At 41.7% G+C, this 16,079-nt stretch overlaps 1 protein-coding gene across 5 annotated transcripts in view; it reads left to right on the top strand.

The window, feature by feature from the left end:
• The window catches only part of PRKG1 (protein kinase cGMP-dependent 1), a 581,919-nt gene that overhangs the window by 554,685 nt on the left and 11,155 nt on the right, over window positions 1-16,079 (top strand). For all 5 annotated transcript variants that reach the window (XM_088670276.1, XM_088670275.1, XM_035137531.3 and 2 more), the window contains 2 exons: window positions 12,338-12,477; window positions 13,957-14,046. In XM_088670276.1, coding sequence (XP_088526402.1) covers window positions 12,338-12,477; window positions 13,957-14,046 — 230 coding nt within the window. The remainder of the gene's footprint in view (window positions 1-12,337; window positions 12,478-13,956; window positions 14,047-16,079) is intronic.

Raw genomic sequence — 16,079 nt, 5'->3', positions numbered from 1 at the left:
CAGGTCTTCCACATCTTTTTGTCTTTGTTGTAAAAACCAGAGGAAAAAATGTAAACAAAAATGAGACGCAGTGATGTATAACTTTATTCTCTAAAGCATTGTCAACTTGCCTTGCATGAGTAAATAATGAAACCCACATTTCACTAACTGTGTCTGGCATAAACCTTTAGTTAAACTACATGAAAGACACACTAGCAGTGGGTTTCCATTTAGGCATCTCACTACCAAGATCCTGCTATATGAACACACCCTAGGAGGGAGATTTTGATGGTAGCAGGGAAGTAGCAGTCATGAGAGCCTAATATAAAATATTATCCAAAGGATCAAGTTGATGCTAATTGTCATTTGCTCTTGATGCATGAGGTTCACTGACATGTGCCAAAGTTTTGAAAGTTATTTTGTTGTTGCTCCTGGAAAAGAATCCTCCCGGCAGCTGGATCTAGGTTTAGTTCGATGTATAATCCAAGTTTTTCAGTTGGGTGCAGGGGGCTCTATCTCCTATTGATAATGAATGTAGGGTGTTGAAAGCAAAACAGTATGATCTTTCTGACTTCCAATGGGGACCTGACCAAGAACTAATAATAATTATTTGTTGTTGTTGTTATCCTGCATTTCCACAATTAAGCATCCAAGGCAGCTAACAAAAATACAAATTTAGAAAAATAGTGGTGACCCTAGAGTGTATATCCAGAAAAAAGGGAGTACATATGCCCCTCCCCCATGCATTGGTGTACTATTAAGATCGCCATTATCCTTGTGGACTTGAAGCTAAACAGAAGAACCTTATTACTGCAGTTGACTAATGCTTTTTAGTGGCTTGCGTTATATGTTTTTATAGTTTTATTTTTTTGACTTTTATTATGTTGTACTGTACCTGTAATTGTTATTTTTTTATTGTTCGCAAAACTTGGGTGTATAATTGTGAAAAGGTAGGATACAATTGTTTGGGGATATGTCAGGGAACACTTTTAAAGTTGAGACTATTTCTAGAAAGACAAAAAAAAGAATAATCAGTGAATACAAAAAAAAAACATATCTGAAACTTTTGGACACTTTGGCGGAAATTATAGTCTGTTTCCCAAGCCCTGTCAGTCAGAACTATTGATTTGGAAATGCTTTCCGTTTACCACAGTTCTCGTGGGTCCATTATATAGTGGCTATCTGCTGCAATACCTGTCATTTAAGCATAACATATTGCCATCAGAGAGGTTCTGTTATTGACTTGCTATGTACAGATCTTGTCAGTGCATTGGTACAAAGCCCAAGATTCTACTTCAATATATCATTTCTTCCTATGCTTTAAAACAGGCATAGGCAAACTCGGCCCTTCAGATGTTTTGGGACTACAACTCCCATCATTCCTGACCACTGGTCCTGTTAGCTAGGGATGATGGAAGTTGTAGTTCCAAAACATCTGGAGAGCTGATTTTGCCTATGCCTAAGTTACAATATCTACTCACGTGCCTTGTGTAAATTAAGGTAAAGGTAAAGGTATCCCTGACAGTTAAGTCCAGTCGCGAATGACTCTGGGGTTGCAGCGCTCATCTCGCTTTACTGACCGAGGGAGCCGGCGTTTGTCCGCAGACAGTTTTTCCGGGTCATGTGGCCAGCATGACTAAGCCACTTCTGGAGAAGCAGAGTAGCGCACGGAAACGCCGTTTACCTTCCCGCTGTAGTGGTACCTATTTATCTACTTGCACTTTGATGTGCTTTCAAACTGCTAGGTTGGCAGGAGCAGGGACCGAACAACGGGAGCTCACCCCATTGCGGGAATTTGAACCGCCGACCTTCTGATTGGCAAGCCCTAGGCTCTGTGGTTTAGACCACAGCGCCATCCATGTCCCTTTGTGTAAATTAGTAGGTGCTTATTAAGATATACTTTACCCATTAGCTTATTTTGTGTGTGCCCAAATTAGTGCCAAGAATGTGCACTGACTTTCTATGGCTCATAGTGGTTGCTTTACATACTTTTGAAAAACCACCATTTATTATTTATTTCCTATTCCTTAAAATCAATGGAGTATCTTTTTTACAATGTCACTAGTGCTTCAAGTTCAAATAATATCTCTCCCCCCCCCTTCTCCACACACACACACACACACACACACACACACACACACACAATTATGATAGTTGCATCTTAACCTATACTTTAATTGTTTTTTCTTTTAAGTCTTAATTGTAATTTTACTGTGTCAGCCACCCTGAGCCCGGCTTAGACTGGGGAGGGCGGGGTATAAATAAAAATTTATTATTATTATTAATTATTATTTATCTATTTATTTATTTATTTATTTGGGCTACATTTTGGAAAAAGTTAAGCACTTTTCTGTCCCATTAATTCTCCTCTTGAGACAATTTATAACTTAAATTGCGTAACCTTCATTGGATTGTGGCCTTCATTTATCTTTTTAAGCTTTTTACTAACTTAATCAATGGGTGAGATCCAGTTATACAATAGAGTTTAAAGCGCAAACCCAAGCAAGTATTTGAAGCAGAGAAAATAAGGCAAGACACGCAACTCTTAATTATTCACAAGTTTGCTCAGGAATTCCTTACTCGAAAATCTGTAAAACACCATGAAGCTTTTCAACAGGGTGGTTTTATTTGTTAAGTTTGCTTCTGTCATTTGTTAACTCTCCAGCAAAATGAACATTTATTTAACAGTTGATCTAAAAAAGAAAAAGATCAAAATATATCTATCATTGTTTGAAATACAACTGCCTGAGAAGAAAAATGTCAACCCTTGTATGCAATTAGTGTAGCAACCTAGAAGCAGCTACAAGGAAATGTTTTATATGACGCTGAGTGAACTATACACATGTCAAAAATGAAATGGGAACTTCAAGAACAGTGTGGGAGAGTATTCTGCCTAATTTTAGCACCTCCTGACCCAAGTGATCTTATGTGCAGTGTTCAGCAAATTTAATCCTGTACAAAATTGGTTCAAAAATAAAATTAGAGCCTGACTAGAAGTCTAAAGCTCCAAGTTATTCATTGTAAGACGAATGTGATAAATAATCATGTACTTTAGATAAGAATTAGGAAAACAAAATAATACCAGTATGGTGCCGTGTGTAAAACGATCAAATTAAGTGATAGTACAATGGGTGTAATTGGAAGTAAACTTTATTTTCTCTTAATTCTCTTTTCCTTTTTTCTTTCTGTTCTGTAAATTAGTAATAGATAACAGTAATGATTGATGATGTATAGATTATATAGTTGTGTGTTGTTGTATTCTGAAGTATATTATGGTGGGATGTGGAATGTTGTTTGTCAGAGTTTTTTTTAAAAAAACTTAATAATTGAGATATCCTAGAAACAAGGAGTATGTACTGTACTTATAGGAACTTTAAGAACTGAGTGTTGTTTATGTAGAAAAGTGATCAGATATGAAATGACAGACTTTACAAATTGGCAGTACTTCATCTATTCCTGAATCAGTTTTAGCACATTATGTGATGTCGGCATAGAATAGGCCTGACTGGTCTGTATCATAGTCTCTGAAATACAATAATAATAATAATAATAATAATAATAATAATAATAATAATAATACCTTTATTGTCAATGTACAACCTGTGTACAATGAAATTAACCGAACCTCCCCCCCCCAAACACTCAATCTCATTGCACTCTGTGTGCTTGTCGCACCACACACCAATTCCAAAAGTCAGTTGCACTATTATTATTTTCCGTTCAGCAGCCTAACAGCCTATGGATAGAAACTGTTTTTTAGCCTGTTTGGTACGACTGATTATACTTCTTTATCTCCTGCCCAAGGGTAGAAGATTAAAGAGGTGCTGGCTGGGGTGTGAATCGTCCCTGAGAATTTTTCTCACTCTCCTAGATGTCATCTAGCGGGCTCAGGGGACAGCCCATGATATCATGTGCTATGTTCACCACCCTCTGTAAAGACTTCCTGAAGTTGTTGGATTTTTCATATACTGTAATTCAGAGCCCCGTCATATGCAAGTTTTTTAATGTGGAGATATTGGTTGAATACATGTGGTTTGAGATTTTCCTCAGCTGAGTATATGTGCTCATGCTATTGCTTCTGTGCATGTCTCGATCCCAATCGACTCTTCCACTCTGTAAGTTGACAAGTAGGTTAGATGCACAGGGTTTAAAACAAATGGCATAGTATATCTTTACCTCATGGGAGTAGGGTATATTATTATTATTATTTCTGCCATTCACCCTAAGGTCCTCGGGCAGGTTAACATTAGAACACAATATTAAAAACAGTTGCAGAACAACTTTCAGTCATGGAAATAAGATTGGTCCTATAAATATGCATCTCAAATGTCAAAAGCCAGGGTAAGGAGGCATGTCCTCAGCATTTGCCGGAAGCCAGAGGTTCATCTGGCTGAAGTTGCCAGGTGAACCTCTGTGGGGAGTTGCACAACTTAGGAGCTGTATACTTATACAGTTACAGTATTCTTAAGAGACCTGAGTCCACGTCCAAGGCTATATCTAGGACTTAGCAAAGCTATCATCTGCCTCCATTATGCTCCAGCTCATATTCTCCATGAGAACAAAAAAGAGGATCAAAATTACCCATGGCAGAGAGGTCAAACTGAAACCAGTTCTCCAAATGAAACCTGAATCTCCCAGAAGTGAGTCTTCTAACTTCAACAGAAAAAACACAGATAGTTTTAATAATGATTCCCCCTCCCCCCAACGATATTCACTAGTCTGTTGAGTCATTGTTGTTGTTGTTGTTTAGTCGTGTCCGACTCTTTGTGACCCCATGGACCAGAGCACGCCAGGCACTCCTGTTTTCCACTGCCTCCCGCAGCTCGGTCAGACTCATTTTCGTAGCTTCGAGAACACTGTCCAACCATCTCGTCCTCTGTCGTCCCCTTCTCCTAGTGCCCTCAATCTTTCCCAACATCAGGGTTTTTTCCAGGGAGTCTTCTCTTCTCATGAGGTGGCCAAAGTATTGGAGCCTCAGCTTCACGATCTGTCCTTCCAGTGAGCACTCAGGGCTGATTTCCCGAAGAATGGATAGGTTTGATCTTCTTGTCATTGTTGTACAACACTATTATTTATTTATTTTTAAAATCTATAGCCCTCCTTTCAGTCAAATGTTTCCCGCAGTTGCAGTAGCACAAACACAGAGACTCCTGCTCATGCATATGCCTTAAATCCAATAGCTTTTAGTTCCCTGGGCAATGACAGAACCAGGACAGGTTTCCCCTCTTACTCTACAGTCCCAGTGTTCTTTCTGGTAGGGAAGGAGGGGAGAAGCAAATCCTCTGCAGCTTCTCCTTCTCTGGCCAATGGATAGGGCTAAGCTGGTCTTTCCTTTGCCATGTTTTTCTTCCTAGAATGCAGAGGGATGCAGCCTCCCTAATGCCCTAGGTTTCCTGTCCACAATGTGATTCCCTCCTGCTCTGCACTCCCAGGACAATTCACTCCCCCTTGCTCCTTCCTGCCAAACCACATTTAAGCTTGTCAAATCTATTTTAAACAGTGGTTTCTGAATCTATGAGATGCATAACTTGTGAGACAGAGGAAAAATAGAGGTGCTCAAAGCATGGTGACCTTGTTCGCTTTGTCTGGCAACAAGGTTGATTAGTAGGTCAACTGAGCGTCTAAAGAAAAAACAACGGAAATAGACAAAGCTGTACAATTATTTAACTTATTTAAGATATTTGGGGGAGAGAAGAGCTAATTTCCCGTTGTCATGGAGAAGGGCCAGAAATTTATATAACCTCTTAGAATTGAAGTTTGTAAGGTTAGGCAGGCCAAATCTTTCCCATATACATGAGGGTGAAATATTCAAAATTAGCTTCAATCCAGTTTCCTAAAAATGGGTGTAAATCAGTCTGGAGTCTGATCAACATCTTTCTTGCACTTTGTATTTGCAGCAAGCAGCACGTACAGGGTGTTAAGAATGCATAATGTTGTTCTGCACATCCCAATCATTGGTACATAAGTAGTTTCAGAGGTCCAGCCGTACCTTGAGTTTAGTTTCCTTGGAATGAAGATTACTTGAGTCTGATGGTTTTATTCACACAGGTTTGTATTCATATAGGCTAAGCATAAAGTGGGAGGTTCAGAGCATCAACATTCCGTCAGATCCTACTCCCCCATAATGTTTCTCTTGTTGGTATCCACCTATCTTGGGAGACCAGGACTTCACCTAAGCTAAGTTCAGAAGCACTGAACTGCTTAACTGTAATTTGTAGTGAAGGAGTTTGCGCCAGGGAGGAATGAATAACCCATGGCACTCAGGACGCTGTTGAACTCAAGCTCCATCAGATCAGCCCTAGCAAGCAGAGCCATCAGTCAGGAATAATGGGAGATGTGTTCCACAACATCTGGAGATGCTGCAGCTTCTTTGCTCTCCAGGGCAAAGTCTTTCACTACAGAGTTAAGCAGTTCAAATCTACAGTACTTTGAAAAGGTTGGGTTACGTGTCGAGACCCCATAACCACCCCCTCAAGGAGGAATAAAAACACTAGGACACAGGATATAAGGTTAATGTTATTGGGCAAATTTAGGCCACAACTTTATTGGTTACAGAATATGAGCGGTATTGGCTTAGGCATTGATTAGACCAGGCTATATCTGACTCCTGCCTGCTGTGCAGGAAGTCTCATAGGGTAAACCACCAGTAGAGGGAGCCCCATAGATGCAAACCAACTCGAGCTCACCCCTGGGTTCCCGGAAGGGTCATGGCATGGCCCTAGCCACACCCCGGGCTTCGGACAAGAGCCAAGAGGAAGCCTCTCAGCTCGCGCTGCTGTTTAAACTGGTCCTGACCATGCGCCCCCCAGCCAGCTGATCAGCTGGATGATGGATGGCACGGCCGGGATCCCCCAGGCGACAGGAACAACGTCCCCGCCCACGTAGGAGAGTGTGTGGTCACATGCAACTCCTCCCCACTTGGAAGTGGAGCGGATTTTCCCATCCCTGGACTACAAGGAGGAAGTGCACATTCATGAAGCTGGCTCCCAATTTTTCACTGTAATTAGCAGGGAACCAATGTTACAACTTCACTGGCCTGCTCTCTATATGTATCAGGACCAGTTACCATGTCCACTAAAATGTGGTTGGCTGCGCTTGTTTTCCCTGGCCAGCTTGCATGGCCAGCAGGGTCAAAAAAAATGGGCAATGAGACAATCCACATAACTTTTGCACAGATGCCATAACACACAAAATTCAGCTGATCTTGTCATCATGAACATAGCAACCTGAGCAGGAATACACTGTACTGACCACATGCATTGGCTAAATAAGGTTCTGGTTTAGTTAATTATCCATGCAGCATTTTAGGCATGATGGTGCTTGATGAAGCAAGGCATTTCAGAAAATAAAAAGGACACAGCTTTTCTCATGTTTCAGCTTGTGCTGGCTAATTTTATTTTTAACCAAGGATTCATTTTGCTCATGTCATTAGTCTGCACACCATTTCCCCCTCCCTCCAAAGAGAGGAACCCTCAGTTCTATTTGTGTGCCTCGTGTACAGTTATGCTGCAAATATCAGTGTGGGATTTAAGCACCAAGGTTACTTGTAGTGTTTCATTATGCATGAGAGAGCATTCATTTACGAGAATCCATAAAGAGGACGTGCGCAGACCCATGCTATGAGCAGTCCAGATCATATCAAGTATTGTTGTTATTCAGTTAATGGCCTGCAGAAATAGACCTTATGTCCAAACAAAAAGATCTTTAGCAGAAACTGTAAAATGTCTCCTAAACAGGGTGCAGAATATGCAAATAGAAAGATGCGCAAATGCATGAATTGAAGCGCATTATGGATGTTTAGCATTATGAGTTGTAAAATAAGTGAGACAGCATTAGAGCATGATAAAGCTTCACATATGCTTTTTCACAGCCTTTACTTAATATACGTAGGAAGCTCTTCAACTATTCATGTACTTGTGAGTATGGCAATAGGTTTTGCAATACTGAGTTCCACAGTGATGTGGTTACAGTTTATCCTGCAGTTACAGATAGAAAACATGGATATCTCATATATTATAATTATTACTATTTACATATCACTTTTCTACCCTGAGTAGAAATACTCCACAGATATTGTTTTCATCAAAACAAGGGAAACATTATACAAAACATAAAATATCATATAAGAGCAAATAAGTAATAGTAGCAGCCAGCAATTTAAGAACCTAGCTCCGAAAGGATTGGGGTAATAATAATAATAATAAAGCTTATACTTGCCTTGTCCCCAAAAGGAGATGTCAATCCCCAAACTTCTAAATTCTTCTGGGGATGCGGAAAGCCTTCAAAACAAACTGCAAAATAAGCACATTCTGTAAAGCCTTAGAAGATTTTCCAACTGCAGGATTTGGGCCCACTATCACAGAATTTGGAATGTTACAATGAAGAATTTACAAGTTTTTTAATACTTGAAGAAGAAAAAACCTTTGCTTGTGAACTTTCCATTTTTCCCTCTACAGACATAATGTTCATAAAATCATTGCTTTATTGAGTCTACACAAGAAGTTCCACCTATAATGACCCTAGACACAGACAGCGTGTGGATGTTTGTCGGAGACATCAATCACTTTTACTCTTTGCCCCTAGAAAAAGCAACAGAAGTTCTTGACTTATGTATGAGACAGTTTATTTAAGATTGATGAATTCTAATGATATCAGGAAACTTTAGATAGCACTCCTTCAGATTACTTAGATTTTCTGCACATTGCTGGCCAGGGATCCACTTTCTGCAAAGGTTCCTGCCTGTTTAAAGAAAAAATTGCTTTGTTACAAAAAAGCTAGTTGAACGGGATTCATTTCTTACCTGTTGCAAAAGCCTGATGTGCTTAAACTATTACCACGGCTGTTGGAGCAACTGTGTTGTTGCCTTTTGTAAAAGGAACGTGGATCCTATGGAATAAGAGGCAATATATTTTTCTGAAATTCTTCCATCTGGATCCAGCTAGAGGCTGGGTTCCTAGAGGAGACTCGTGTGTAAATGAATGCTGAATACAGAATTCCCTACTCCAATCTAGCAACCAAGATGCCAATAAACAAAGGGCTGGAATCCTAGGAAATCTGGAAGAAAAACAGAGCACTGGATGCAGCTCTGCCCCAGCTTCTCTTTCCTGCCAAACAGTGGTACCCAAGCTTCTTTCACCGACCACGCTATGTGTGCACACCCTTGGCTGTTGCACAAACATTAGGATGGATCATGGCTTTTGAGTTTCAGTATTATTTCATTTCTGGTGTTTGAGTATTTCCATTTTTGGCTAGCAGTTTCAATCCGTCATGAAACTTAGCATGGGAGAAGGGTCATAGCTCAGTGGCAGAGCACATGTTTGCATGCAGATGTTAAATCCCCAGCATCTACAGGCAGGGATGGGATTGCCCCCTGCCTGACACACTGGATAGTCACTGCCAGTCAGTCTAGACAATACGTAACTAGATGGTCCAGAGGACTGATTCAATATAAGGCAGCTTTCTGTGCTCTACCAATATTCCTAGGCTGACATTCCTACCCTATTGCAAGGAAGAACCATTCTGCTTTTCACAAGGTTACACTCATTCATGCAACACTTACATTTATGACTGCATCTGATGTAATAATGTGTAGTTTTGTTGGTCAACTGGAAGGAAAATGTTTTCCTTCAACTTCCCAATGTTGGAAGTTTTGCATTTATCCTTTATTTTGTGTGTTATGTCTACAAAGCTTTAAAAATTAGTTCTGCATTTACTGCACAATCCATTTAGCATTGCCAAATTGCCTGGGCTCCTCTCAAAATTATGCATTCAATAAAAAGAAAACAGCTGCCAACATGAATAATTTCAAACAAAAGCAAGTACGCCATCCAGGCTAGTAATGCAGGCATTACAAATAGGATTTGTTTTCTTTTGTCACTTATTTTTATAGCTGAATAGTTCTGTGACAACCAACCAATACATAAACAGAAAATCACTGACAAACCCTATAAAAACATTTTTTTAAAAAAATAAGCATCACCCACCTAATCTGAATTGTGTTTGTTTTTATCAGGCTGTATGTATTTTGGTACCCCATATAAGCATCCCTCACAGTCCATCTGTACTTTGTTTCCTCTGGATTATAATGAATATTTGTAGTTCTCTGAATGGTTTTCAGAGCAATAATTTGCCAATTGCATTATGGTGAAGAATCAAGTCAATTGGGGAATGACCCAGTAGCCTCTTTCCTCAAGCAGAAAGGAGGGCATGGAAGGGCTCTGTCTAGGAATGTGTCCTAATTCTGCTATCCCTCACTCTGCCAGCTCTGAACTGCTGTTGAATGTTCAGCTGTGATGTTGGGCACACTGATACACAAGCAGACATTCATGGTAAAAGCCTTATCATGTCATAGGACAAGCACAGGTGGAACTTTTTAAGAACAATGGGATTGGTTCGTAAGCACCTTCATTACATTCAATCCATACATATTTTTGACAAGCCCGGCAAACAGCGCCCGCCGATCTTCGGACCTGTCCTGTGTGACAGGCGGGGGTGGGGAGGAAGCGGAGATCGTGCTCCGCTCTCCCCCCACCCCCGCCTGTCACCAAAGATCGGCGGGCGCTGTTTGCTGGGCTTGACAAGCCCGGCAAACAGCGCCCGCTGACCTGTGCTGTGTGACAGGCGGGGGTGGGGGAGAAGCGGAGATCGTTCTCCGCTCTCCCCCCATCCCCGCCTGTCACCGAAGATCGGCGGGCGCTCCTAGCTGGGCTTGACAAGCCCGGCAAACAGCGCCCGCCGACCTGTGCTGTGTGACAGGCGGGGGTGGGGGGGAAGCGGAGATCGTTCTCCGCTCTCCGCCCACCCCCGCCTGTCACCGAAGATCGGCCGGCGCTGTTTGCTGGGCTTGACAAGCCCGGCAAACAGCGCCCACCGATCTTCGGACCTGTCCTGTGTGACAGGCGGGGGTGGGGGGGGAAGCGGAGATCGTTCTCCGCTCTCCCCCCACCCCCGCCTGTCACCAAAGATCGGCGGGCGCTCCTTGCTGGGCTTGACAAGCCCGGCAAACAGCGCCCGCCGATCTTCGGACCTGTCCTGTGTGACAGGCGGGGGTGGGGGGGAAGCGGAGATCGTGCTCCGCTCTCCCCCCACCCCCGCCTGTCACCAAAGATCGGCGGGCGCTGTTTGCTGGGCTTGACAAGCCCGGCAAACAGCGCCCGCCGACCTGTGCTGTGTGACAGGCGGGGGTGGGGGAGAAGCGGAGATCGTTCTCCGCTCTCCCCCCATCCCCGCCTGTCACCGAAGATCGGCGGGCGCTCCTAGCTGGGCTTGACAAGCCCGGCAAACAGCGCCCGCCGACCTGTGCTGTGTGACAGGCGGGGGTGGGGGGGAAGCGGAGATCGTTCTCCGCTCTCCGCCCACCCCCGCCTGTCACCGAAGATCGGCGGGCGCTGTTTGCTGGGCTTGACAAGCCCGGCAAACAGCGCCCGCGTGCACTTTATTAAAAAATAAGACATCCCTCAAAAATAAGCCATGTCGTGTTTTTTTGAAGAAAAAATTAATATAAGACATGACTTATAATATGAGGAACACGGTAGGGGATCCAGAGAATGGTGCCATCAGTATCTACTTCTAGCCATATGAATCAGGTGAGCAGGTTAAGTGCCAATAAACTGAATCCTGACAAGATACAGGTGCTGTGAGTTTGTGGTTGTCAGTTCCAGGTATTAGGCAGATAACATACTCAAGAAGGGGTTACACTTGGGAGGTATTTATAGGCCCAGCTGTGGACTGGGTGACCTCAGTGGCTTGAAGTGTGTCTGGCCCACTTTGGTTGGTCAGCTAGCTACAGCCATTCCTGCATGAAAACCCACAGGAGGACCAAGGAGCCCCTCTTGGTCTACTGTGATGGACTCTGTGTGATGATCTTGAAGATGACTTGAGAACTGCAGCTGGTGTGGATAATAGGAGTTATAGGGTTTGTTTTTTGTTTGGTAAACATGTTTTTAATATCAGTTTGAAGTGCACATATGTCAGAGAAGCTCATCTGTTTTGTTGGAACTGATGAATTTCTGAATTGAAATCAATGCTAGCATGTGGTTCATTGCAAAAGGCTCTGTAACTGAAGAATACATGATGCGAGGAGACAGGATGCAGAGTTGGTGAGCATGCTGGAAAGGGAAGTTTGCAAGTCCTTCCAACTGTTTGAGACCAACTATTCTTATGTAGCAAAAGAGAGAGAGAGTGCCACCTGTTTTGTGTTTGCACTTTCACAAACTTTATAGGGTCCAAATGTTAAAATATATCAAGAGTATTAACTTTTATCTTCACTTGTAGTTCAAAGTTCAGCATTTTAGCTACTTGAGGAGTCATTGTGTGCCCTGATTCCAATCTGCCATTTTCTCTCCCCCCCCCCTTTAAGGTCCAGTTGAAAAGCGACGAATCAAAAACGTTTGCAATGAAGATACTAAAGAAACGCCACATAGTGGACACAAGACAGCAGGAGCACATCCGCTCAGAGAAGCAGATCATGCAAGGGGCTCACTCAGATTTTATTGTGAGGTACTATTGTGGTTTCCCTTGATAAATCCGTACTGGTTGAAGGCTTTATCTCAGTGTTAGAGCATTCGTTTTGCATGCAGAAGGCCCCGCCCCAGGTTCAATTCTCACTGTCTCCTGGTAGGACTTAGAGAGACCTGTCTGAAATCCTGCAGAGCTGATGCCAGGCAGTGTTGGCAATACTGAGCTTGAAGCATCACTGATCTGACCTACCATAAGGGTATGTTCCTATGTGTGCAGATGGAACGTGCTTTTCAACCCCACTTGCAGTGTTTGATTATACATAGATTATTCCTTGGTTCTAAACATTATAGCTGACCTTCAAACACCCTGAGGCATCAAATGAAGTGCAGGAATTGTGATGCAGTTTTGATTTATAGCAATACCTTCATAATCCAATCTCAAACCCTTTCAAGACGACTTCAAAAGCAAGGAAGAACATTCAAACGGGTCGGGAACACTCCTTCCATCCCTTATTTGCTGGCAGTTTTGCCAACCTTAGCAAGAGTGGGAAGAAGGGGTGGAGAAAGTTGTGCTTGTGCATGTGTGCATAGTGTGTGAATTATCTTTTATTCTATCTTTATGTACAGTGGTACCTCGCAAGACGAATGCCCTGCAAGACGAATTTTTCGCAAGACGAATGCATCTTGCAATCTGATGGTGACTCGCAAGACGAATTCGTTTTGCAAAAAAATTGTCTTGCAAATCGCGGTTTCCCATAGGAGTGCATTGAAATTTAATTAATGTGTTCCTATGAGCAAAAAAAGAAATTTCAATGCACTCCTATGGGAAACCGCGATTCGCAAGATGAATTTTTCACAAAACGAATTGACTCGTGGAACGAATTAAATTCGTCTTGCGAGGCACCACTGTACGATTCATCTGTGAGTTGCAGTATAGTCTGTATCTGTAGTATAGTTGAAGGTAAAACCTAGCGCAATATAAAACTTCCAAAATAACAGAAGAGGTCAAAATACAGGAATATATATATATGCATTTTATTAGTAAATATACAAGCCATTTTTATTCCAAGTGGACTCAACATAAGATGGGGGGGGGAGACAAGCATGCTAAACTTCAAGCCCCATTGCTGTCCCCGTCACTTTCAATGAGTTGGAATGTTAACTTCTGCAGCCAGGTGCCTCTCTGCCTGTATAGGCTGCCCTATACAACCTTGCTGGATGCATCTATTGTCTAAGTGCAATCATACGCATGTTGACTTAGAAGCGAGCCCCACTGAGTTCAGTGAGCCACATCCAAGCAAATGGGCATAGCATTATAGCTTCAGAGTATCAAAAATATCATCCCCAAACTCTCTTCCCTCCTGCCCCTAGATTATAATAATAATAGATTATATTGATTTAAATTTTCAAATCCTAGTATTATTATTATTGATTAAATTTGTTTAACACTCCACCATAGCCGTAGATCTCAGGGCGGTTCACAACATAAAATTACAGTTTTCTTCTCCCTCTCGAATAGGCTATACAGGACGTTCAAGGACAGCAAATATTTATATATGTTGATGGAAGCCTGTTTGGGTGGAGAGCTTTGGACAATTCTCAGGGACAGGTAAGGGAAACTGCATCATTCCTTTGGATAGGAAATGAAATTATTCCAGCATACTGAATGGTCACTCTGAATTAAGAATTAGTGAGAATAAACTGTACTGATAATAGTTAGAAAGTTAGTAACCAGCAGCATTAACATAATAGAACAAAGGGAAGAAGGGTAGAATAATTATTTACCAAAAGCTACTTTTCTTTTGTCCTTCACAAAAAATTGAGTAGTGAATTCCTAACCTTTAGTTTTTTTTAAAAACAAAACAAAACCACACACACACACACACCCCTACACACTCAAATTGCAAGGTGCTGGGGTTTGTTTATTTACTTATTTTTTTTTTAAACACCTTTGAAATGCTTGTAATTCTTTTTCTCTGATAGTCATGGTATATACTGCCATCTAGCTTTGAAAAGGGTTTATCTTTTGCTTTTCCTTAGACCCTCCATTAATATTACTTAGTAACTGAAACATTATGGTATCAAAACAGCATTCACCTCAGGAAATAGGAAAAGTTTCAGTAGATTTAAAGGTAATTTTCTGACCAGTTATAAGGCAGAAATAAAAATGTTAACCTATGATGGAAACACAGCTTACATTGAAATTCAAGGTAGAAGCTGAATTTATATTGGGGGGAAATGCTTGGTACAATATTTAAATGGATCGTAAATGATTTGATCTTTGAAACACTTTCTAAGCTTCAGCCCAGGGTTTAAAGTGATTTTTTAAAAAGTATTTGTGGGGAATGTAAGAGTAGAATAGTTGCTGAAAACAAGTTTGTACCTGCAGACTTTTTTCTATTAGGGGGTGGGGACATACTGCAAAAAGCTTGCTAATAAACAGTTTGCAGTATTATTAAAGAATTTAAGATTTAATATTTCCAATTCCTGAAATACAATGTTTGACAGCTGACTGTAATATATACCAATTATTTTCGACCTTGCGATATGCACGTGAGAATATTGTGGTATCAATACCTTTCTTTGTTCCCACTGGAATACTTTTATTTTTATTTTTAGTGCAGCATGTGAGGAAGATATTTGTGGCTTTTAAAAAATCCTAAGCCTTCAACAACTAAGCAAACAAGGAAAGAAATATGATTCCATGATAACCTTACAGCTGTTTCACAGTAGTGTTTCTCTGGCAGCCAGTGGGGCTGCTGCAGTCAAGTCATTAAATATATGAAATATGCTTTCCTGACACCACAAGTCCTTCAGGTTGTTTTTATATGCATTACACGCTAAAAATGGTTGAACGATGTTTTCTCAGTTTTTAAGGTTTACTGCTGCCGGTGATCAAAGCAATTATTCCACACTTAAAACCCTGTATGTAGTTACACAAGTCACTGCAATGTCCCCCAAAGTACTTTTCAGCCATGCAAAAGCAAACCTTTCTTATAGTGCAGACCAAAATTAATCTGATGCCTACCTTCATAATGATGGAACTTCTAGGTTCTTTGCGTCCCAAATCTGACATGCTCTGTGGTTCTAATTGGTCAGTCCCTGCTATTTTGATCCTTCCTTACAGGGTAAGGGGTGGGGGCATTTGTCATCTAGGATTTAGGTTTCGAAGAAAAATGGGCAAAGTGGCTTATGAGAGATTAGGGTGGTTTGTGAGAGATTAGTGATTGGTGAAGCCTTCTCTAGTACGACTTGTAACCAGGCTCAGCAACCAAATCTATTTCCCCCTCCTCCAGCCAAACAAAACTGGGGGATATCTAGGCTTATTCTGAGCCCAATTACAAGTCAGGTTATACTGCAGCATCTGTCGTGGCATTAACAGGGTCAGATTCATCTTCCAAATCCCCAAGAAGCCCCAGCACCCATTATCTGTTCAACTAGCAGGTATAGAAGGGAAGGGATGCCTCTTTGCTCCTTTTCACATCCAAACTCTCCAGCACCTGTAGCGCTTTCATATGAGTAGCACTGGGAGAGCCCTGTCTCGCTGTATGTCAGATGGTAGGCAGATATAGCACTGGGCATCAGGAGATGACCTAAGCTGACTGGTTTAAGTTTGTATCAGAGGAGAGAGTCCTTAAAATG

This window comes from Zootoca vivipara, chromosome 5, assembly GCF_965207765.1.
Source record: "Zootoca vivipara chromosome 5, rZooViv2.hap1.1, whole genome shotgun sequence".
In the NCBI taxonomy this organism is placed as follows: domain Eukaryota; kingdom Metazoa; phylum Chordata; class Lepidosauria; order Squamata; family Lacertidae; genus Zootoca; species Zootoca vivipara.
This window is presented reverse-complemented; position numbering and strand designations above follow the sequence as displayed.